The sequence below is a fragment of the Raphanus sativus genome, chromosome 2 (genome assembly GCF_000801105.2).
Source record: "Raphanus sativus cultivar WK10039 chromosome 2, ASM80110v3, whole genome shotgun sequence".
Lineage (NCBI taxonomy): Eukaryota > Viridiplantae > Streptophyta > Magnoliopsida > Brassicales > Brassicaceae > Raphanus > Raphanus sativus.
In genome coordinates, this window is record NC_079512.1 from 33,292,684 (window position 1) to 33,313,865 (window position 21,182).

General features: G+C 40.4%; 9 protein-coding genes across 18 annotated transcripts; 3 read left to right on the forward strand and 6 right to left on the reverse strand.

Annotated features, from left to right (window-relative positions):
• Positions 1-259: 259 nt before the first annotated feature.
• LOC108842227 (endoplasmin homolog) lies at positions 260-4,311 on the reverse strand. Its single transcript, XM_018615080.2, has 15 exons — positions 4,152-4,311; positions 3,948-4,065; positions 3,711-3,864; positions 3,553-3,633; positions 3,354-3,465; positions 3,140-3,266; positions 2,912-3,050; positions 2,638-2,752; positions 2,338-2,531; positions 2,030-2,245; positions 1,783-1,948; positions 1,519-1,660; positions 1,281-1,431; positions 798-1,202; positions 260-719 (listed from the first exon to the last, which is right to left on the reverse strand). The coding sequence occupies exons 1-15, from the start codon at positions 4,216-4,218 to the stop codon at positions 438-440; spliced, it is 2,469 nt and encodes an 822-aa protein (XP_018470582.1). The 5' UTR covers positions 4,219-4,311; the 3' UTR covers positions 260-437.
• An 889-nt stretch (positions 4,312-5,200) lies between these two features.
• On the reverse strand, positions 5,201-6,087 carry LOC108841446 (E3 ubiquitin-protein ligase APD1). Its single transcript, XM_018614202.2, has 2 exons — positions 5,740-6,087; positions 5,201-5,667 (listed from the first exon to the last, which is right to left on the reverse strand). The coding sequence occupies exons 1-2, from the start codon at positions 5,855-5,857 to the stop codon at positions 5,297-5,299; spliced, it is 489 nt and encodes a 162-aa protein (XP_018469704.1). The 5' UTR covers positions 5,858-6,087; the 3' UTR covers positions 5,201-5,296.
• Positions 6,088-7,199: 1,112 nt separating this feature from the next.
• Positions 7,200-7,966, forward strand: LOC108824089 (F-box protein GID2). The gene has a single exon (XM_018597436.2). It carries the CDS (start codon positions 7,322-7,324, stop codon positions 7,763-7,765), a length of 444 nt encoding a protein of 147 aa, XP_018452938.1. The 5' UTR covers positions 7,200-7,321; the 3' UTR covers positions 7,766-7,966.
• Positions 7,967-8,362: 396 nt separating this feature from the next.
• Positions 8,363-9,914, forward strand: LOC108843172 (3-oxo-Delta(4,5)-steroid 5-beta-reductase). Its single transcript, XM_018616290.2, has 2 exons — positions 8,363-8,519; positions 8,596-9,914. Exons 1-2 carry the CDS (start codon positions 8,481-8,483, stop codon positions 9,727-9,729), a joined length of 1,173 nt encoding a protein of 390 aa, XP_018471792.1. The 5' UTR covers positions 8,363-8,480; the 3' UTR covers positions 9,730-9,914.
• Positions 9,915-10,101: 187 nt separating this feature from the next.
• LOC108843173 (acyl-CoA-binding domain-containing protein 3) lies at positions 10,102-12,161 on the reverse strand. 10 transcript variants are annotated; one of them, XR_008942706.1, is made up of 4 exons: positions 11,051-12,154; positions 10,695-10,803; positions 10,496-10,600; positions 10,102-10,425 (listed from the first exon to the last, which is right to left on the reverse strand). XR_008942706.1 is itself a non-coding variant. In XM_057003183.1 (4 exons), exons 1-4 carry the CDS (start codon positions 11,935-11,937, stop codon positions 10,388-10,390), a joined length of 1,113 nt encoding a protein of 370 aa, XP_056859163.1. In that variant the 5' UTR covers positions 11,938-12,154; the 3' UTR covers positions 10,102-10,387. The 10 variants fall into 10 exon arrangements, 3 of the variants coding, with proteins under 3 accessions (XP_056859163.1, XP_056859164.1, XP_018471793.2); XR_008942707.1 differs by having other exon boundaries at positions 10,716-10,803; positions 11,051-12,153; XM_057003183.1 differs by having other exon boundaries at positions 10,721-10,803.
• Positions 12,162-12,665: 504 nt separating this feature from the next.
• Positions 12,666-14,384, forward strand: LOC108843605 (probable WRKY transcription factor 7). Its single transcript, XM_018616834.2, has 3 exons — positions 12,666-13,609; positions 13,703-13,828; positions 14,098-14,384. The coding sequence occupies exons 1-3, from the start codon at positions 12,861-12,863 to the stop codon at positions 14,246-14,248; spliced, it is 1,026 nt and encodes a 341-aa protein (XP_018472336.2). The 5' UTR covers positions 12,666-12,860; the 3' UTR covers positions 14,249-14,384.
• A 332-nt stretch (positions 14,385-14,716) lies between these two features.
• Positions 14,717-17,522, reverse strand: LOC108843604 (MLO-like protein 13). The gene is made up of 13 exons (XM_018616833.2): positions 17,365-17,522; positions 17,232-17,289; positions 16,922-17,139; positions 16,713-16,829; positions 16,539-16,593; positions 16,322-16,470; positions 16,135-16,209; positions 15,947-16,035; positions 15,763-15,853; positions 15,466-15,672; positions 15,312-15,379; positions 15,188-15,248; positions 14,717-15,099 (listed from the first exon to the last, which is right to left on the reverse strand). Exons 1-13 carry the CDS (start codon positions 17,479-17,481, stop codon positions 14,914-14,916), a joined length of 1,491 nt encoding a protein of 496 aa, XP_018472335.1. The 5' UTR covers positions 17,482-17,522; the 3' UTR covers positions 14,717-14,913.
• Positions 17,523-17,816: 294 nt separating this feature from the next.
• Positions 17,817-20,306, reverse strand: LOC108817532 (endoglucanase 21). The gene is made up of 5 exons (XM_018590255.2): positions 19,807-20,306; positions 18,790-19,538; positions 18,584-18,719; positions 18,312-18,484; positions 17,817-18,229 (listed from the first exon to the last, which is right to left on the reverse strand). The coding sequence occupies exons 1-5, from the start codon at positions 20,180-20,182 to the stop codon at positions 17,822-17,824; spliced, it is 1,842 nt and encodes a 613-aa protein (XP_018445757.1). The 5' UTR covers positions 20,183-20,306; the 3' UTR covers positions 17,817-17,821.
• Positions 20,307-20,423: 117 nt separating this feature from the next.
• LOC108817544 (uncharacterized) lies at positions 20,424-21,076 on the reverse strand. Its single transcript, XM_018590265.2, has one exon. It carries the CDS (start codon positions 20,951-20,953, stop codon positions 20,477-20,479), a length of 477 nt encoding a protein of 158 aa, XP_018445767.1. The 5' UTR covers positions 20,954-21,076; the 3' UTR covers positions 20,424-20,476.
• Positions 21,077-21,182: the final 106 nt, after the last annotated feature.

Here is a 21,182-nt window from a genome sequence, read left to right on the forward strand (position 1 = left end):
AAAGTCATTTTCTTTGCAAATAAAATATCTACCTTTACAGAATATATATGTTTTAAATTTACAAAAAACATAGCTTTTCAAAACTTGGTCATGTAGAATACAAGTAAAAATACCCAAGTAGATATGCATTATAGGTGGCTAACACTACAGAAAGCTACAAAGGATAGCTTCGGATAGATTAGATTGACCAACAAAAAGTTTCATTTCTGCACCGTCGCGGGTTCACATTGTTGTTTAGTTTAATTGATGAACGGTGGTATGATAGATAGATGCACTCATTTAGCAATGATCTAGAATCAAAGTTGTGCTGCTATTACATAATTCATCAAAAACCATATAGTAAAAACTAATCTTGGAAAGAAGTACGAGTGAAACACGATGTTCTGTTTTTAACTAAGACAGTAGAGAAACACAAAGAAAAACATCAGAAGTGAAATCTACAGTTCGTCCTTGGTTGGTGTCTCTTCCTCAACAGGTTCGGCTTCAATGTTTAGACCACCAGGCAAGTCATCTGATTTGGTCTCAGTAGCTTCCTCACTGGTCTCTGTCTCCTCTGCCTCGACTTCCTCTTCGGCTACGGCATCAGGGCTGATCTTCAGGCTGCTCTTGACGGAGTTGTAGATACGGCCTGCAAAGTCCTTTGGGTCGTTGAGTATGAATCCACTCTCGATCAAAGCTGTCTGGTACATGAGCTGTGCTGTTTCTTTCACACTCTCATCCTGCAATAATTGTGTGTCAGGGTTTATCTCAATCACTAAGAATAAAAAACAACTGATTTATGTGTCTTATGTTTTTACCTCTGGGTCGCTAGCAACTCTTTCCTTGAGTTCTTTGATGATTGGGTGTCGTGGGTTGATCTCAAGGACTCGCTTTCCTCGCATGTAAGCTTGCTTGTTTGCATCGGAGAGAGTTTGGGACTGCATGATCCTCTCCATATTTGCACTCCATCCAAACTTGGACGTCACAACTACACAGGGAGTGTCGGCCAATCGGTTACTGATTTTAACATCGTCCACGTTCTCGCTAGCGAGACTCTCTTTCCACCACTTGGTTAGCTCCTTGAAAGCTTCTTTCAGCTCCTTCACTTTCGAATCCTTTCCAACCTTCAGTCCTTCTTTTGACACATTCTGGAACTTCTTGTCCTCGTAATCCATCAGGTACTGCATCAAGTACTCATCAACAGGGTCTGTGAAGAAGATGACCTGCGAGCACAAGTATTGGTACGTGAGATACGAGTTTGTAATCAATTAAAGAAGAATTATTCGTTTTTAATTACAAACCTCATAGCCCTTTTTGATGAGCCTCTCCAGGAATGGAGATTTCTCCAGTTGCTCCTTGCTGCTTCCAGTAATGTAAAATACGTCTTTTTGCCCCTTTTTCATTCTCTTAATGTACTGATCCAGGGAAGTCAACTTTCCGTCGGACTTTGTTCTGGAATGACAAAATTTTATATCTTTAGTCAACTGGTGCTATTACGCTGAGAGAAGATATGTATAAAAGAGTAATGGAAGCACATACGTTTCAAAACGAAGAAGTTTAGCCAGGCGGTTCCTGTTAGAAGCATCCTCAATGATGCCAAGTTTAATCGACTTGCCAAACTCTTTCCAGAACTTTGTGTATTGACCCTTCTTCTCGTCATTCTCACCAGACTTCTCCACATCTGTGAGCCAAAAATTAAATAAGTTTAGAACAAAATTTCAGAAAGATGAAAGTACCATGGTAGAAAAAGAATCTGGAACACGTGAAGTGGTTTGAAATTAAGAAGCTTGTTATATGGAATACCTTTTTTGTCATCGTCATGGGCCTCATCAGGGTCTTCCTCAGCAAGCTTGCGGATCATATCAAGGGCCTTTCGGATAAGCTTCTTCTTTATTGTCTTTAAGCTGCTGTGTTGTTGAAGCATTTCTCGTGATACATTTAGAGGCAATGTGTCAGAATCAACAAGACCCTGCACAATTAACTCGCATTAACGATTCAGCCCTTGAATTTGTACCGAAGGTAACACTTATTCTCTCTTCCAGTTAGTTACCTTCAAGAAACTCAAATATTTAGGTAGAAGCTCATCAAATTCATCCGAGATGAAAACCCTCCTAACATAGAGCTTCAAGTTCGCCTTGTTGGTGTTGTAGTAGCTCTCGTACTGATCATGGGCAGCTTTCGGAGGAACATACAATACAGCCTTGAATTCAACATCACCTTCAGCATTGAAGTGACTCCAAGCCATTGGCTTCTCGTCAGAGAAATCCTGTACAGCAACTGGTTGGGTCAGAAAAAATCTACACGAGAGTCTGACAGCAAGTGTGTAACAAGTATTATTTGTTCATGCATGATTTTCACCTTTGCGAGAGAGTGGTAGAATTTAGTGTACTCTTCCTCTGTCACCTCCTTTGGACTTCTCAGCCATATAGCCTTGACATCATTCAGAAGCTCCCATTCATAAACTGTTTCTTTCACCTTCTTGGTTTTCGGCTTTTTCTCACTGTCTTCATCCTCAGCATCTTCTTCCTTCTCTTCCTCGGTAGAGGTAGTTTCTGGAAGCGAATTTCCATTAGTAAAAACACACGTCCGTCTGAATTGTAGGAACAAAGAAACAGTACAGCATAAAAATTATAATTGCGGTGTTCCATTATAACTCACCAGTTTCCTCTTCAGCTGACTCATCTTCCTCAGCTGGGACCTCAGTTTCAACCTCTTTGCTAGCCCAGAGGTTGATAGGGAAGTTAATGAATTCAGAATATCTCTTCACCAAATCCTGTAGTAGACAACGATGATCATAAGCAACGACAATGAGATAATAGACAGAAATAACCAGTGCGTTGTATTTATAATTCTGTTGAACCACTTGCCCCAGGAGAGTTTAGGTAGCTATTGGTTCGTATCCATCTTTAAGAAACAAAAGAAGAATTAATACCTTAAGTTTACTCTCCTCTAGGTACTCGCCAGCTTCATCTCTAAGATGCAATCTAATCTCAGTTCCACGTCCAAGAGGCTCATTCCAAGTATCCTCGGAAACAGCAAATTTACCATCAGCCTTTGATTCCCATACATGTCTGAAAATGGAAAAGAAGTTATCAGCAAAGCTTTCCAAATGAGTTTACATGCATCTCCAAACAAAAAACACAATCCGAAACCAACTTACTGGATGTCATCATTGTGCTTGCTAATGACTTCAATGTAGTCAGCAACAAGATAGGCAGAGTAGAATCCAACTCCAAATTGTCCAATAAGGTTAAGATCCCCACTCGATTGCATTTTCTCAACAAAAGCTGTTTAAAGACAAGATCTTGAATACATAGGAATTTTCTCATATCCAGTCTATTAAAAACTACATCACCACATAAGCAAACACGTACCTGACGTTCCAGATTTTGCAATGGTACCAAGGTTCTTGATCAAGTCCTCCTTGGTCATTCCAATACCACGGTCCCGAATAGAAAGAATCTTCTTGGCTTTGTCTAACTTAATCTGCACATCACCGTTTAATAAGAAAAGTTCAGATCTCTCAAGCTCAATGTACAAATCACACACAATCTACCGAAACATGTAGCTAACCTGGATCTCAAGCTTAGCAGTGTCACCTTCACCCAAAACGTCTTTATCAGTGAGTGCAAGGAACCTAATCTTATCCAAAGCCTGAAAAAATTACAAACATTAGCTCCCATGTTAAACAAGCAACCACCAATGATAATATATTAAACAGTCAGGCTTACATCAGAAGCATTGGAGATCAACTCTCTAAGGAAAATATCCTTGTTACTGTATAGAGAGTTGATGATAATGTCCATCAGCCTCGAAACCTCAGCCTGGAACTCAAACTTCTCCGCGTTACTGCGAAGTGACTTCTTCGAGATCGACTCAGACTCTCTGTCACAAGTGTTCAACAAACAAATTCAAAGATCGGGGAAGGAGATCTAACGCTAATGAACATCGAAGGTTGTGACACTAACCTACGAACGACATCTGAATCGGTTGATAAACCGCCGTGACCACCGAGTTTCTCCTCCACCTTCGGTGGATCTGTAACCTCATCGGAGCTATCTTCCGCATTCGCGTGCAGCTTTCTTCCTAATGATACATACACCGTTTGTTAGCATAGAGATCGAAAGCGAAACAGTTGAGTAATCAAAAATCAAAAGTTGTTGGATCGATACCTTGATCTGGGAGAAGGAAGAGAAGGGAGAACAGGAACAGTACGGACACGAGCGTCCTCTTCCTCATTGTTTAGATCCGTATAGCTTTTTGAGACTCTTGAGGTTTGTTCACTCACACTCACTAGAGATGGTTTGAGCTCGAAGGTGAAGAGATCCGTAAAATAGGAGATTGATTCTGCGTCATTGCGTACACTTCGGTTCAATGAGCTTCGTCTTGATTTGTTAACGTGGCTGATCCAACGGCGCAGAGTTGCTCAGGACTCCACGTGGGGATTTTGTATTGGAGCAAGGTTTTTAACTTGACGTGGATCGACGTGGGTGTCGGGTTGTAGTGTGGATCACTCGATGGACGACTTGAATAATCAAAAGTCCTCCTTAATTACACGTGGAAGATCGGACGGCCGTATATAGCCGAGTTACACGTGGGGATGGATTATTGGATGTTAGCATTTTTATTGACGTCAGACTTCCGAAGCTAAAAAGATGACTTTCTGGATGATTCTTCTGCTTCACTCACGTTTTGTATGTTTGGATGCATGGATATTATTGTTCTGATTCTGCCTTACGATAGAACATGAACTCGTTTCTTTACGACAGCTCGAACTCTGTTTCTTCACGACAGCTCGAACTCTGTTTCAAGAAACCACAGTTTCTTTCTTGGTTGGTTCTGAGAGTTGTATGAAACAGTTATTCAGAACTGCTCTTTTTGTTCTATGAAACAGTTATTGACAAAATGAGAATCTAAACCCAACCCAGGAAGTTAAAAAGAAGCTTGACATATACCTGTAACACGACCTATAATCTAGTAATTTGTCACAATGTTGTTATTGTGTGATTTATCTGAATTCAAACCTAGAAAATGTATGTTATTGATAGTAAAACAAATACAGCAATATAAATATTTCAAGAGTCAATGGGACTACAAAACTTTATGTGGCCTTCGGACCATGAAATTGTCCTCATCTGAAAGAAACATCAATGTTCTCATCTAAAATGGCTTAAATCTCTAACCTTCTTTTTATTGCAAACATAATTATTTTTTCTTGGACGTTAATGTAAATGTAGTGAAAGATTAACACACATGATGATTACAAATTTTGCTTGGGATCACGAGACAAAATGGTGGTTAGTAAAGGCAAAAACGTTCAAAGCTTCAGAACTAATCTCTTAGCCTTTCGTATCACCCTCCGGCAAATCGGACACACCTTGTTTTCTTCCGACATGATCTTCTCAGCACAGCCGCGACAAGTGGCAGAGTGACCGCACGGTACGAAGAAACAGTTTCTCCGTTCCTCGAAACATATGACACACAATGTCGAGTAGTCCACATCATCCGCAGAGCTAAACGACGCCGTTTCTAAATCTCTTTTCCACGTTACTTCCGACGGCTCGTTGATCAACGGCGTCCAACCGGTGACTTCTTCTCCTGCCACCACTGGTAACCTCTCCATGTCATGTTCCGTGTCACAATCGCTCAGGAATTTCAGTATCAAAAAAATAAGAAACATTATAGTCCCTAAAACACAATTACAAAACACAAGTTAGCTTTACACGGAATATTATTATAATTACGAGAGATTAGTTATACCCAAAAATGTAATGTAAACCACCAATCTAGCGGTGATGGATAGCTCATTGTACCATCCACTGAACTCATCCTGCAAAATACCGGAGAACATATATCTTGAGATCAAATTATCATACATCTTCAAGGTATAAAAAATGATTCAGTGATGGTAGATTGATTTGTTCTCATATGAAGTTATATTGGATATTTTCTTGCTTGTTTGAGAGCATTAAAGAACTAAATTGCTGATTAATTCCAAGCATTGTTGTGATTTTGACAGAATTTATATAAGATTGTGTCAAAGGGACTCGTCGTGCAATCCATATTTATTAATTTGATCAGAAAAAGAGGGAGAATGCAGGTTTGCTGACACACACACACACACGCCAAAAGAAGGTCATTTCCTAAACTCTGATTTAATACACATTTATATGAAATATTTTTGGCTTGAAATATCTGATGTTAAGTCTCTATAGCCACTGACCCACTGGTATCTTATGTGGCACATTCAATAGATCAAAGGTAAGTTAGATGACGTTCACTCTTTAAAAACATCAATGGAAAGTACACAAAGTGTTTTTGTGTTAAAGAAAAGGTACACAAGTGTTTGAAAGTACATGTGTGTGTTGAGGACTTGAGGGTAAGAAGAAAATACTTATTTGTGAGTGTTTGCCGGCTATAATACAAATTCAGGAACTATTCTGAAAAACATTATTCATATGGCTCGTGATAATAGGTAAGGGGCAACTTGTTGAAGGTGTCTACAATTATCGGTTGTGATTGGCTTATAAAATTAAATATGTGTCCAGCTATATCTATCTACAAACTGCGCATTCTTCTTTGAGAACATTTCAAATAATTGTTCCGTTTACAAACTTCAACTAATTAAGACCATGGATTTTGATACTTCGGAAATACATGAATATTTTGATAATGGCATGCATGCAGACAGGTGGAGCATGCATCTGGGATGTGCCCTAATTTCATCCTTATTTTAATACTTTCAATCAAAAAAAAAAGTTGAAAGTTGTTATAATATATGCCTCGCGAGATAAGTTTTTGAACTCGCCTCTACACGCTTGGAGGAATACGCTTTTGAAGCATAAACATGGTGCTGGAGTTTGTTGTCGGCTGTGGAGGAGATAGGTGACAAGCCGACAACAATGGCGAAGTAACCTACTGAGTGAGTACACGGTTATGTGATCGATCATCCATGTTTGATCCTCTTCTGAACACCTGTTTATACGTGTGCTTTAGCTTTGTGTTTAATTGTTGTATCTTGGGCCTAAACTGTGGGCTGTATACTGCTTCTTATAACGTGCTTGGGTTTTCGTTACTATTACTAAGAAAACTAATCCATGACAAGAAAAAAACTCGATGCAGACAAAAACAGCTGCGAGGGTAAACTCGTCACTTCAAAATTAGAAAAAAAAGCAATCGAATAACATTCACTATATTTTATATTTTCTTGTCGTCTTCGATAATACTCCAAAGAGAAAAGGCCCCTCCAGAGAGCTCATAACCCAATCTCTCATCTTCCTCGATTCAATACTTATCTCTCCTCCTCTCAATCAGAAACTTGATCTACACAAACCGATTCCACATGAAACGCAGTGCTTCAAACTCAGTCACAAACAGTGATGTGAGTAACAAGAAGATGAAGACCACAGGGGAAGAAGAAGGATCAGAAATCGGATTCGCCAACTTAGACGAGAATCTAATCTACGAGGTGTTGAAGCACGTGGACGCGAGGACCTTAGCAGCGTCATCTTGCGTGAGCAAGATCTGGCACAGGACGGCACAAGACGAGCGTCTGTGGGAGCTGATCTGCACGCGTCACTGGGCCAACATCGGCTGCAGCCAGAACCAGCTCAGGTTCGTCGTCTTGGCGCTCGGCGGCTTCAAACAGCTCCACTCGCTCTACCTCTGGCCTCTCTCGAGTCCGAATCAGCACGGTAGATTGGGAAAAGACGAACTGAAACTCTCCCTTTCTCTCCTCTCGATTCGGTACTACGAGAAGATGAATTTCGTTAAGAGACTCCCCTGAGTCCCAAGTAATTTACTTCGGATCTAGTTTTCGAGCATCTTTCTTTAGGTTCTTGTAATAACTACGCGAGATGTGTGATTTGTACTTGTTGTTGTTTAAGCTGGTTCTGATATGTTAAATGGGTGTTTCATCTTTTCGGTAAAATACTATTTGGAATATTGTTGTATTGATAAAGTTTATAAATTAAACCTTGCAAAATCATTGTAAGCCAGACTGTCTGCAATAACAGCTAGTGTTGTTCTACAATAATAGAGGCTGGTGAGTTTATTTACTTCAGTTTGGATCTGATTCAAGTAGAATAATATCAAATATGATTGATTTGTGTGTGTGTGTTTGAGATAGAACCGTCATGAAGATAATAAGTTGGTCAATGGTTGTATAATTAGATTGAGAAGGGAAGATTCATATGATTTATCCAATTTGGTCGTCATTAATCTGAAGGAAAATACAGATCTTAATACGTTTTACCTAAATAGTATAAAACTTCCACTGAATAATAAAAAAAAAGAGTTTTCTGCTCATGGTTTTATTTATTAGATGAAAATTAGAAACAAATGTAAAGAGTAAAAATGTGTGTTGTATTTGTGCGTTTTTAAAAAAAGATTTATATAAACTTATAGGAAAATTAGGCCAAATGACCCCACACACAGAACTCTGTCTCTAAAATTACTTATCTTGTCTACACATTATCTCGTGTCACCGATTTGATCTAGAAATGAGTTGGTGGTGGGCTGGTGCCATCGGAGCTGCCAAGGTATAAACTCATGATCCTCCTCCGATCTTCATAGTCACTGATTCATAAAAGAAAATCTCTTCCTCTCCTTTTGTAGAAGAAGTTCGACGACGATGAACCTACAACACAAACCTACGAGAGCGTCGCGCTCATCATCGGCGTCACCGGAATCGTCGGAAACAGCCTCGCCGAGATCCTCCCTCTCTCCGACACCCCCGGCGGTCCCTGGAAAGTCTACGGCGTCGCTCGCCGTCCCCGTCCCTCCTGGAACTCCGATCACCCCATCGACTACATCCAGTGCGACGTCTCCGACCCCGACGACGCCGCATCCAAGCTCTCCCCTCTCGCCGACGTCACGCACGTCTTCTACGTCACGTGGACCAACCTCTCCCCCGAGACCAAGAACTGCGAGGCCAACGGCTCCATGCTCCGCAACGTCCTACGCGCGGTCGTACCCCACGCGCCGAATCTGAGGCACGTCTGTCTCCAGACGGGGACGAAGCACTACATCGGTCCTTTTAAGAACCTCGAGACGACATCGTATCACGATCCTCCGTTTACTGAGGATATGCCGAGGTTGAAGGTTGAGAATTTTTACTACGCTCTCGAGGATGTTCTGTTCGAGGAGATCAAGAAGAAAGAGAGTGTGACTTGGTCTGTGCATAGACCCAACACCATCTTCGGTTTCTCTCCTTACAGTTTGATGAACATGGTGGGGACTCTCTGCGTGTACGCAGCGATTTGTAAGCACCAAGGGTCCAAGCTTGTCTTCCCCGGGAGCAAGAAGGCGTGGGAAGGTTTCACTACGGCTTCTGACGCGGACTTGGTCGCTGAGCAGCAGATTTGGGCTGCGGTTGATCCCTACGCGAAGAACGAGGCGTTTAACTGCAACAACGACGATGTCTTCAAGTGGAAGCAGCTTTGGAAGGTTCTCGCGGAGCAGTTTGGGATCGAGGAGTATGGGTTTGAGGAAGGGAGGAATGTTGGGTTGGTGGAGATGATGAGAGGGAAAGAGAGCGTGTGGGAGGAGATGGTGAAGGAGTATCGGTTGGAGGAGAATAAGCTCGATGAGGTTGGTGTGTGGTGGTTTGTTGATGTGATACTTGGTGTTGAAGGGATGATTGATAGTATGAACAAGAGTAAGGAACATGGCTTCCTTGGTTTCAGGAACTCTAACAACTCTTTCATCTCTTGGATTGATAAGTACAAGGTTTTCAAAATCGTGCCTTGATGCGTCTTCCTTACAATGTTTCTCTCGTTTCTTCATTGTTTTATGTTCTTTGTTGTCTGCAAAAGGAACAAAATAAATGCAGTTTTGCTGTTGAAGAAGTTCTTCTATTTTGGATAGTTTTGGGATATGTTATCACTAGTTGTTACTATATTCTATGTCATGGAAATAGAGTGTATTGGTCGCTATGGTCCCACAGTGAACTTATTGACTGCTTCCAAACGCTCATTACAACGTAAGCTGGTTTAAGATAAGTACACAACGCTGGCTTTGATCTCAAAGCTCTCTTCTTGGAAATTGAAAGTAAGGAAACTTGCTTATGAATTGGTTTAGCTGCAATCAGCTTTAGCCTTTGGCTTACTGTTTTACGTAGAATCAAACCAAAGGCAGACGATTAGGAGGGTATATCTACACCATTAAATTAGCCAATCCACACACACAAACACACACACACACACACACACATATATTTATGTTGTTTTTGTTTGCTGCAACCATTGGGTGAGGATAACAATTATGTAGAACACTATACAACCAAGTTTCACCAAATGGTTTATTTACTGCATTCATGATTATCTTTTTTGAGTAACATACTTTTTAATGAAAAAGAATAGTTTTTGCCTTTGTTCTCCCAAGGATTCTTTCTTCAAGCATTGCCTGCTTAAAAACGGGATTCATATTTGTCATGAAAGTATTTTCCTGAAAGTTAACAAAAGGAATAGATAAGTGGGTGTTGGAAGGGAAGATGAATCCAGTGTTTAATCTTTACCAGTTTTGCTGGATGCAACACTAGTTGTGTCTAAGTTGGTCGGATCTTCTAATGACCCTGAATTTGGAGGTAGGACAACAGAGGTTTCCGTTTCTAAAATCTTCCCTAATTGTAGCGAGAGAGAGAGAGAGAGAATAAGCCAAAAGTTTATCAGACCTCAAAGCCATTAAAAACATGCTCAGAATCTAAACAAACGCACAGTATGATGATCAGTATTCACCAAACCAGGAATTTCCTTTGAAATAAGTTGAAGATACTGCTCCATTGCGTCCTCCTGACTCATGTTTCCAAGTTTTTGCCAGGCATTCCTAGCACAAGGTAAGCACTGTGTTTCACTTGCCCATTACCAAGTTTTTGAACATATTATAAAAGCAACCAAGCTACATAACTTGCTAATTCTATCCTAACAAGATGATCAGGTGTCTTTTAAAGCTTTTATCCTTCCTAGTTTCTAGTGTATTTATTGAGTACCCTCCCATATCAGCAATACGACTTACAAAAATATAAAACACTCGTCTGCCACCAGGACATTCACATGGAGTAGAGAGATGGTACCATTTAGCACGAGAAGAGAGCATGAGGGCCATAGGCTGTGTCTCTCGGCATGACCCTTCAGTGGCGATCTTGTGAAGGCCATACAACTCCATCTTAACCTCAGCACCAATTTGTTCACCTTTCTCTGATTCTTCCAGAAGATTTGAAGCAGCCACAAAGGCTTTCTCAAGTTCACTCCTCTCAATTCCCTCCCAGTCATCATCATCTTCTTCGATACTCAACTCCTCCTCTTGCTCTTCAGTATTCAACTCCATCTTATCCTCTTCCACATTGTTGCATTCTTCAACCATAACCTCCTCAGACTCCGTGACTACTACGACTTCTCGTCTTTCTACACAAGAACTTATTCCTTCTGTCGATGAAACTTCCTCCTCTTGTCCTCGATTGATAGTCTCCTCTGCTATCACGTTTTCTTGAAAAACACAAGCTGTGGACTCATCAACTTCCACCGTACTAACAGTCAACTCTTCTACCGTGTCTCTCCCTTGGTCTTCTCCACGAACTATCATCTCCTTGGCTATCACATTTTCCTGCGAGACAGCAGCCAATAATAACTCATCAGCTTCTGGAGTTGGAACCACCAACTCAACGTCTCTAGCAGCTTCCTCAACAACACGATCAGCTTCTTGGCTTCCAAACCGATCATCCACATGTTCTGCATTCTCATCAACAGCAACTCGAAGTTTCCTCTCGCTCTGCGCAGCTACTGGAGCATCCATTTTCAAATTAAGACGAAACTCCTCCACCGTAGCAGAACCATCACCGATCTCTGTTTTCTCCATCCGATCGTTTTCCCCGGCCATAGAAATAGATACGATCTTGGCGACAAGGAAAGAAAACAGAAGCGCAACAACCGCCGTGAGAAGCAACTCTAGTAAAAACTCCATGATGATTGATCACAGAACAGGGGAAAGAGAAAAGCAGAGATACTTAGGATCTATCTATGAAGGAAGGAGTAGGAAGTAAAATTAAGAGAATTTTATAAGAGGAAAAAGAAAAAGGGAAAGAAAGAAAGAAGAGAAGAGAGGAAGAAAGTATATTCGTGTGGAGAGTCTTCGGCTTTATGCAGACATAGCGGGTCCGACGATAACAGGACTTCTCCTCTTCAACACCTAACCGCTTTTAATGCTGACTTGGCTCTTACGGTTTACGCTTATCCTCTTCACCCTCCTGTCTGGCTCCTTCTGCGCCGCGCCGTTTTTTTTGTTTGGACACTATAAAAAACACTTACTGGGCCTATACAAGCCCATTACGCACCACAACTGAAATAAAAGCATCGTTTTTGTTTTCTTCTTGTCCTTTTTTTGATTTTCTCAAACGAAATTTATTACTCACTATCACTAATACAACTGGATAACAGGTCAGATCGAAATATATATCGTTTTATTCTATTTTATACGAATCGAATATCTAGATATTTCGTGTAACTTTTATTTTGAAAGAATAATACTTAAATTTTTGAGCTCCTCCTCCACTGGTTCCAATTCCATTATAAAATCATTGACGTTGAGATTGTCAAAAATACTTGACAAAATGACGGCACGCGTCTCCCTATTATTGGTAGTCTATTTGACTGATGCACTATCTTTCTTAAAGAGAGAGAGAAACCGCATTTAGAGTTTTGAGTTGACTCCGCCCTTTCATTTCTTTTTATCGGTGCCTCATCTTTTCTTTAAACAACTCCAAGGAGGGAACAAGGAAGACGAATACAGAGAAACAGTTATAACTTTAATTATCATCGTTTCTTTTATTAGTTTTGACCTTTAAAAAAAAGGGATTAGAGTGGGTGTGTTTTGTTTGTTGTGGAGATATGGCGGTGGAGCTTATGATGAACAGAAACTACGGTGGCCTTAGAGTCAAAGGAGAAGAAGGAGTCTTTTCTGCAAACATGGAAGAAGAAGAAGACACCGCCCTGAGAGAAGCTGCGTCTGCTGGGATTCACGGCGTCAAGGAGTTTCTCAAACTGATCGGTCAGAAAAGTCAACCGACCGAGATAACGGCGGTGACCGACGTCGCCGTCAACAGTTTCAAGAAGGTGATATCCCTCCTCGGCAGATCTAGAACCGGACACGCTAGATTCAGACGAGGTCCCGCGACGACGAAAACTGAAGAAAGTGGAGGAGATTGGAAGACGGAGGAGAAACCAGCAACCACAACAACCACCGTCTTGTTAAACAGACAGAACACAGAGCAGAACGGTGGATCCGCGTTTCGCGTTTATTGTCCGACACCAATCCATCGACGTCCACCTTTATCACACAACAACAACAGTCCGACAATAAAGAACGGTTCGTCTTCTTCAGCTAACGGAAGATCACCACAAGAGCCATCAACGATAAACTTCACGCCGTCACCACCTGTCTCAGCGGCGAACTCGTTCATGTCTTCTCATCATAGATGTGACACCGAGAGTAACCAGATGTCATCGGGGTTCGAGTTCACTAACCCTTCCTCTCAGGTCTCGGGTTCGATTGGTAAGCCTCCGTTATCATCATCAGTTTCGTTGAAGAGAAAGTGTAACTCATCTCCCTCGGGCCGTTGCCATTGTACCAAGAAAAGGTTAGATCCCCCACACTAATCTTTTATCATTAGATCTAAATTTTTTTTAACATTAATTATTGTTTTACTAATGGTAATTAAAAAAACAAACAGGAAATCTAGAGTGAAGAGAGTGATTAGGGTTCCTGCCGTAAGCAGCAAGATGGCTGATATTCCAGCAGATGAGTATTCATGGAGAAAATATGGTCAAAAACCAATCAAAGGCTCTCCTCATCCTCGGTTAGTCTTTTATTAGTTGTGTTTCAGGTTTATGTTTCCTTAATCACACTAAACACATACATCATTATAAACACTTGATTAATTAGATTAGAAAATTTTGCAACTTTTGTATATTGTCAAATATTTTTTTCTATGTTATTGGTTGTACCAAACATGTCGTCTAGTAATAGTGGGTTCACGCTCTTTTTGACTTGTTGTTTGTTTATTTATCTACAAAAGTTTTAAAATACACAAGAACGAGTTAACTCAACTCGTGTTGTTTGTCGCAGGGGATATTACAAATGCAGCAGTGTAAGAGGTTGTCCGGCGCGTAAGCATGTGGAGCGTGCACTCGACGATGCGATGATGCTTATCGTGACTTACGAAGGAGACCACAGCCATGCTTTGGTGCTCGAGTCGCATCATGACAAAGCTCTTTAGCTTCGGTCGTTGCCTGCGTGGAATTTTAGCCGTTCGATCTGAGTTTGAAGTGACCCTTACTGGTGTTTCTGTCCGAAATCCGGATTAGTCAACGACAGAGTGGGCCATCGTCTGCACTTTTTATATATATTTTAATTTTTTTTTACAAAAGCTTTTGCTTTATTTTGCTTTAATTAGGGGGGCAATCGCTCTGGATCTTGACTCTTGATGCAAGTTGAATCATGTGAAAGTCCTTTTCCGTTTATTTATTTATTCTAAAGATAATATAGCACTATATATGTATTTCAAATCTCAATTCTTTTATTAGGTTAGTTTTAGATTGAGTTGACTAATTTGTTTGAAAAACTTGCAATTATAATTTCCAAGAAAGGTCAATAGTTATTTATCACCATGTTTGAATTTACATCAACTAATTAATGAACGTTACCAGAATTTCTAACGTTGTTGACTCAACTAACAAAGAAAAGACTATGAATGAGGCTATTGACTTTATTATCACCATGTTCATAATGCAATGCCAAACAGATCGACACAATCTTGTAATGAGAGCTCTAAAGTTAGCATAGCACAACGATCTAATGCAAAATGTTACAACGGATAGTTAAGAGGGATAGCGTATGGAATGATGTAGCCGATCTCATTGGACTTGGGACATAAATTGTAACTTAAGGGTTGTCACATTCCATGACTTCATTGATTTGGACATTAAAAGACTCGGGAATGGTGGGTTGTATCTCCATCCTGTGAGCCTCGCTTGTGGATTCGCCTTTGTTCCTCGTATCTGACAACCATACTTCCAGTGTGGAGTGTACTAAATCGTCGAATATCCCTTTCTTGAATTTGCTACCCATCTTTTAGAATTAGGAAAAAAAAAACAAGTGAATCAGATTTTGTTTAGTTGTGTAATGTATATACCTAGGCATGTGGTTGTTAACTTACTTGTGTAACAAGAGCATAAAGTGGCAATGTGCTGTAACTGCAAAGCACTTGGACTAACACTCTGTTTGGACAAAGAGTTCATCAGATCAAATCATAGTTTATCTAGACTTGAAGTATTAATTACCCCATGACAAGTCGTGGAATAAGGAAGCCTAGTTTCTCCATGATACACGAATGTATTCCATATGTGAACTGATGATACGATAGAGAAATCATATATATTAGCATTTTTGATTATTCAAACAGAACTTTTAGAAAAGGAAGAAAAGTGAAAGTACCAAAATCCAGAAGAAGAAAGCGATCTCAAATGCATTCTGAAAGAGAATGAAGTGGACGAGTTGGAGAACAATGTCTGGCCTGTGGAACCAAAAGAGTTCATCAGAAGGTGTGATGACTGCTTGTTCCCCACGGTTTCTCTTCTCGCAAACATCCACAGCTAAGCTACTTATTATGTTCTCTAATTTGGCACCCACCATTAGTAACAACTGCATTGTATTAAGATAAGTAAAGCATTCAAAATAATATAAGAGTTCAATATAATGAGATGATTAAAATGTTAAACTAGATGAACTTACTATTAAAGGCAAGAAAGACAACCAGAAGTAAGTATTCCATCCTCCTACATTCAGCAGCAGAAAGACGACAACAAAGAGCCAGAGATACCAGCTTTATATATTTATACCATCACATGAACAAAAGTGGTGTTAGACAAAAACTGATGAAGCCATTGGTGTGTTTTATCTAAAGAAGAGATAAAACCTTATGGTCACGACTTTCTTGAAATCTATCTCCACTGTTCTCAGCATGTACTTGTGAAAATTAAATGATGGGTTTGTGGGGCAATGATTCTGGAAAAGCGAAGGAATAATACATATTGTTCTTGTTGCATAAAATACTTGAATAAAGCTGACAAAAAAAAGATTAGAAAAAAGAGAGTGAAGTAAGACCATGATGAACCCATGTCGCAGAGCTATATATTCTGATTTGGTGACAGAACCATAAAACTGCTTGCAGAATGATCTCTGCACCACATTGGCTAATCTCATCAGAAATTAAATAATAACATCTTAATAGGTAGAATAGTTAAGTTTCATGTGTAACACTTTTGTTTTGGCATTAGTATCCAAGACTCACCAGCCAGCTGATGACAACAGATCTTCTCCAGAATCCTCCAGCATGCATCTTGAAGAACTCATGATTTGCGTTAAATAACTCGTGAAGTGCATGAGCATGAGCATGAGCATGAGCATGATGAGCGTGAGCATGACCAGGCTTTGAAGCATCTGCAACGTCCCCTATTTTTAGGTTTTGTTTAAGACGCTAAAAAATCACTTCAAGTGTTAAATCTCACCCTTTTGAGAAGGAGGTTTCTTGAACTTATCCTCCCAACGCTTCCATTGTTGTATCTAACATGTAATTTCAAATCATATGAGCAAAACAAGAGAAAAGCTTTTTAAACAGAAAGTTCCAATGTTTGTGTGTTTTGTAACTTGTGAGAAACGCTACAAAAAGCAAGTTGCATTACCCTAGCTCCTCCAAGAACCATGGTTGAGGCACAGAAGATGACGTGAAAAACTGCTAGCACGAAGATAAAGATATGGAGATGATGTAACGCTTCAACGGATATTAACGGAACCTTCCCCTGCAAACCCATGTTGATGAAAAACAAAAAAGGAAGCAAGATACTATTAATAGAAAAGGATCCAGTTCCAGTGAGATTTAAGGAAATACTACCTTGGCAGTACAATGGTCTGGACTTGCTCCTGTTGAAAGTAGATGTCGTGTAGTGAAGATAAGCGAATGAGATGATTCTGGAGCATGATGCGTCTCCTCTTCCAGTGGCTTCTTACAAGGGAACATGTTGCTAACAAGAGCTGGTGGGACACATATATGCCTGATTGCTGTCTGAGACACCGTTAGCATCAACGAGATGAATCCTAGTAGCATCAGTTCTGTTTTTCAGGACACACAAATTTAGTCATGTTCAGGTGTAACTTACCAAACAACAGATTCATGTTTCCAAAACTGAAAGGAAGAAGAAAACCTTCTTTAAGTTTCTGCAAGGCCTCAAACAAGGCATCTTGTTTTCTACGCTTCAGATACTGTGAGACAGAGACAATTGGAGAGTTATTACAAGAAGAGAGCGTAAACTGACTGATCTTGACAGTGTAATATACCTTTCCGAGATGATGAAGACCACGTTCAGCGAGAAGAGATAAGAGAACGATGATGAAACAGATAAACGCTACGACCCATGTGGGTGTATATTCAAGTGAATTCTCTTCTTCTGCCATTTTTTTCTGCGCCTCGAGGTGGAGACAACGTACTCTTGTTTATTTATTATATATATATATATATATATATATATATAAAGCAGAGAATAAGAAAAGGAAGAAGTAGAGGGTAAAGAATAGAGAGAAAGATCAATGTTTAGGTTACCTCGTATAGTAAAAAGCACAAGAACCTTTCTTCACTCTCACGCAACCACTTAAAAAGAATTAAACAAAGAATGCGCATATAGAGGCCAGACAAGGCTTGAAACTAATTTATTCACTTAGGCAACAACAATATATGACTTATTACATTCAATAGTTTTCAGTTTTTTCTTAAGTGTTTTTTTTTCTCTCTCTCTCTCTAAGGTGTCCAAGGTGCCGGAGGAGGTGGTGTGGCTGGTGTTAAAGGAGGTACGGCAGAGAACATAGTGTTTTTGTCAATAGCTGCAGACGTCTCTTCTCCTCCTGATAAAGCCACCAGAGCTGCGACCAGACCGGCGTTACCCGCTAGAGTAGGCTCAGTGTAGTTGTAGTTTGAGCGAAGGTCGTGGAACCCATCATGCTTGTCAGGTCCAGCAACCATTGCTCCTACAATGATGTTTGGATCATCTCTTTTGGTGTCTCTCCACCTCCAGCCTCCTTTGCAGCTTTCTTTCTTTACGCTTTTCGGTATCGAAGCTCCTCTGTGATGTACATGTTTAGGGTAATGCTGTCCAAAATCCACAACGTAACTCATCTGCTGAGGGTTCTTACCAAGTATGTAATCGATCTGCCAAGATAATAAACACATAGTTTGATCAGATAAGGTCATTTAGTTGCTTCATTTATGCTATAAAAGGACGTATATGTACCTGAGATCTGGCAAAATCACGCAGGACATGAGTAGAGTAGAAGTTAGGACCACAGTACCATCCAGGAGCATCAGCAGCGTCTAAATAATCACTGTATAGCGCGGCCAAGAAAGCAGCGTTAGCAGCATATTGAAGCGGCTGTGGTTCTCCATGGTTCAACTGGATTAAACCTCCTGTATTGATGATATAGCAAGGTTATATAACACTCTTTAGCATTTCCAAGAAACAGAACATGTCCCACACATGAACAAAAGATAAACAACTGAACTCACCCTTGGTTCTGTTGAATCTTGTGAAATAAGGTAAGTAAGAGCACATAACTACGCTTGTTTGATTATGAAAGCTGCTCAAGATGTCTTCGTATGGATATCCAGGATTCAGAAACAGTCTCAAACGCGTCAACAACAACTAAAAACACACACACATATATCAGGTGGTTAAAGAGTCAGCTAAAGTAGCATTTAACTATAGAACTAACCTGAGCTCCGGGAAGCTTGTTGTCCCAGCTAGGTACTCTATAGTCAGGGCTATTCCAGAAAGGACCAGCTTTCCGAGCCATATCATGACTTGTAACATGATCAAGGTAAGTTACATTTCCAGTAGCGTAATACAACCAAGCTCCACCCCATAAGAGCTCATCCCAAAACAGGCTCGACTTATAGTACTCACGAGACTGTTTTTTACTGTTCCTATCTTTAACAGAGTCTGCATACTTATAAAGCGTCTTAGCTCCGTGAACAAGCTTTTGAGAATAGACTCTGCTGTCTTTGAAAACAATGGACGCAGAAGCCAGAGCAGCTGCCATCTCTGCACCGAGATGAGAGCAGGAATCGTAGCATAACGTTGCAATCCTTTTGTAATCGATGTCCTCAGGACGCATCCAGCAGTAAATGTCATCATCGTTTACTGATCCGACATGTTCCACCATCACATCGATTGTATCAGCACTACTGTTGAATGTCTTGAGGAAATAGTCAGCACCCCATTTGATGAGTTCTTTGACATGGTCAAGCTCCCCTGCAGCTTTGTATTTTACACTGTATTCAATCACACTCCAGCTCAACATGGTCATAGCGTAAGACATTGGGAAGTTAAACTTGGTTGCATCTCCAGCGTCGTAGTAGCCTCCAACTAAATCTTTGTAGAATCCTCCTGTTTGGTCTTTCCCATCTTGCATACAAGAGTCACTCCTCCATGTCACGTTATTGTCCTCTGGTAGCTTCCCAGCTGCAAGCAAACGTCACAACATAATAGTAGTACCGATCCTGAAGCATTAAGCGATGGCCCTTACTTTTTGAAGAAAATATTTTAGCAAAAAAAAAAATAAAGAAAGAAAATTATATAGACATAAATTCTCAAATTTGTAAAAAAAATTAAAACAAAACTGAAACATTACTAAATCGTTTTAAAGTCTCCAAAAATCTTAGGACCTGTCCTATTAAAACAGAACTGAATGTCTAGATTAACTGTTAGTGCTTTTGTTTCTTGAGCTTACATTTTTGAGCGTTGAAGAACATGAGAGCTTTACGGAGAGCGACGGTGTAGTTGTCAGGTTTAGGTTCTGTCTGTTTGTGGTGTGACACGTGCCTGACGATCATAGTTATGGAACCAGCGAGAAGGGTGGTTACAAGAACGGTTCCGAGAGTCCAGAGAAAGATCTTGCGGCTGACTAGTATACAACAGAGATCAACGTACTTCTTTTTCTTCGGCTGGGGTGGTTCGAGTAGCCAGCTTTTCCGCGTGGCGTCGAGTGGACGTGGAAGAGTGGCTCGGTCGAGTTCTTGCTTGTTTCTGCTGCGATCTTCGTTGGTGATGGAGTCAGCTGCATTGATGATCTCTAGAGGACCATTCAATGGTTGTCGTCCGTACATGTTGATGACGGATGGGTCCCACTCTGATGAGATCTGAGGAAGTCTCTTCGTCTTTTTGTTTTCAGAGTAAAGAAAGACGAAGTTGTTTGATGAGTGTGTGATGTGGAAAGGTGAAAGTGAAAGAAGCTTTAAAGACTTTGAGTTTAATTAAATACTCTGCCACGTGTCATTCATCGATCTGTGTCGGAATGTTTTATACGATGATGAATGATGATGTTTTATGAAGATGCGAACACCCATGTGACATGTTAAAAGATTTTGTTGAATTATTGTCGCAGATATGTTTCTTTTTTATTAATGGCTAAAACAAGGGAAGAAACAACGAACTACATTTGAACTTAACTCGATAACACAACCGAATATTCCCACTGATGATCTCTTGCCTGGAGCTGATTCTACGATAATGGGAACACCAATACTTGGATTCGGGACCATGTACTGCTGATAAGACTGATGGATGCGAAGATCAGAAACTTGAGACACCGGTTTTATCTCGAAGATGGTTTCTTCTTGTTTCTGAGGGAACTGAGTACTCCAAGGAGATGCTGATGATGTCTCTGGAGCATAAAGACCCTGAGTTTCGTCGAACCAAAACGAGAGAGGAGGTGCTGTAGGCTCAACCGCCACCACGGGCTCAAGAAGAGGTGCTGATACGAAGGAGGAGTACTCACAAGAGCATTGGTGTGGCTGAGAAGATGAGGAAGCTTGCTTGTGTTTCTTCTTCTTTCTCGACCAGAATTTTAGCTTCTTCACTGCTTTCATAACCTTCATTGGATAGATACTCTGCTTAAGGCTTTTAGGAAAATGGCACACTGCTGCCTTTTTGTATCAAAAGGTGACTAGTTTTGTAACCGTTGAGCAAAAAAAGTCAAAAGGAGCTATAATCAAAATCTTCTTTAGCGTTTTTTTTTTTGTGATTTTCAATCTTTGTGACCGTTTTATTATCACCATCTTGCAGAGGCCCCACATGCTCTACCTACCAGTAATGATAATGGCATTC

Coding starts and splice junctions, on each gene's coding strand:
- LOC108843172 (XM_018616290.2), top strand. CDS start 8,481: ATGAGTTGGTGGTGGGCTGGTGCCATCGGAGCTGCCAAG. Junction 8,520..8,595: donor GTGCCATCGGAGCTGCCAAG/GTATAAACTCAT, acceptor CTCCTTTTGTAG/AAGAAGTTCGACGACGATGA.
- LOC108817532 (XM_018590255.2), bottom strand. CDS start 20,182: ATGTACGGACGACAACCATTGAATGGTCCTCTAGAGATCATCAATGCA. Junction 19,539..19,806: donor GTTCTTCAACGCTCAAAAAT/GTAAGCTCAAGA, acceptor GTTTGCTTGCAG/CTGGGAAGCTACCAGAGGAC. Junction 18,485..18,583: donor AAGATTCAACAGAACCAAGG/GTGAGTTCAGTT, acceptor TCATCAATACAG/GAGGTTTAATCCAGTTGAAC.
- LOC108843605 (XM_018616834.2), top strand. CDS start 12,861: ATGGCGGTGGAGCTTATGATGAACAGAAACTACGGTGGCCTTAGAGTC. Junction 13,610..13,702: donor TGCCATTGTACCAAGAAAAG/GTTAGATCCCCC, acceptor AAAAACAAACAG/GAAATCTAGAGTGAAGAGAG. Junction 13,829..14,097: donor AAAGGCTCTCCTCATCCTCG/GTTAGTCTTTTA, acceptor TGTTTGTCGCAG/GGGATATTACAAATGCAGCA.
- LOC108817544 (XM_018590265.2), bottom strand. CDS start 20,953: ATGAAGGTTATGAAAGCAGTGAAGAAGCTAAAATTCTGGTCGAGAAAG.
- LOC108841446 (XM_018614202.2), bottom strand. CDS start 5,857: ATGTATGATAATTTGATCTCAAGATATATGTTCTCCGGTATTTTGCAG. Junction 5,668..5,739: donor GGTTTACATTACATTTTTGG/GTATAACTAATC, acceptor ATTGTGTTTTAG/GGACTATAATGTTTCTTATT.
- LOC108842227 (XM_018615080.2), bottom strand. CDS start 4,218: ATGAGGAAGAGGACGCTCGTGTCCGTACTGTTCCTGTTCTCCCTTCTC. Junction 4,066..4,151: donor CTTCCTTCTCCCAGATCAAG/GTATCGATCCAA, acceptor ATGTATCATTAG/GAAGAAAGCTGCACGCGAAT. Junction 1,203..1,280: donor TCATCAAAAAGGGCTATGAG/GTTTGTAATTAA, acceptor TTGTGCTCGCAG/GTCATCTTCTTCACAGACCC.
- LOC108824089 (XM_018597436.2), top strand. CDS start 7,322: ATGAAACGCAGTGCTTCAAACTCAGTCACAAACAGTGATGTGAGTAAC.
- LOC108843173 (XM_018616291.2), bottom strand. CDS start 11,937: ATGGAGTTTTTACTAGAGTTGCTTCTCACGGCGGTTGTTGCGCTTCTG. Junction 10,605..10,715: donor CAAAGGAAATTCCTGGTTTG/GTGAATACTGAT, acceptor CTCTCGCTACAA/TTAGGGAAGATTTTAGAAAC. Junction 10,426..10,495: donor TGTTGCATCCAGCAAAACTG/GTAAAGATTAAA, acceptor GTTAACTTTCAG/GAAAATACTTTCATGACAAA.
- LOC108843604 (XM_018616833.2), bottom strand. CDS start 17,481: ATGGCAGAAGAAGAGAATTCACTTGAATATACACCCACATGGGTCGTA. Junction 16,036..16,134: donor TGCGACATGGGTTCATCATG/GTCTTACTTCAC, acceptor TCGCTTTTCCAG/AATCATTGCCCCACAAACCC. Junction 15,854..15,946: donor AAGAAAGTCGTGACCATAAG/GTTTTATCTCTT, acceptor AAATATATAAAG/CTGGTATCTCTGGCTCTTTG.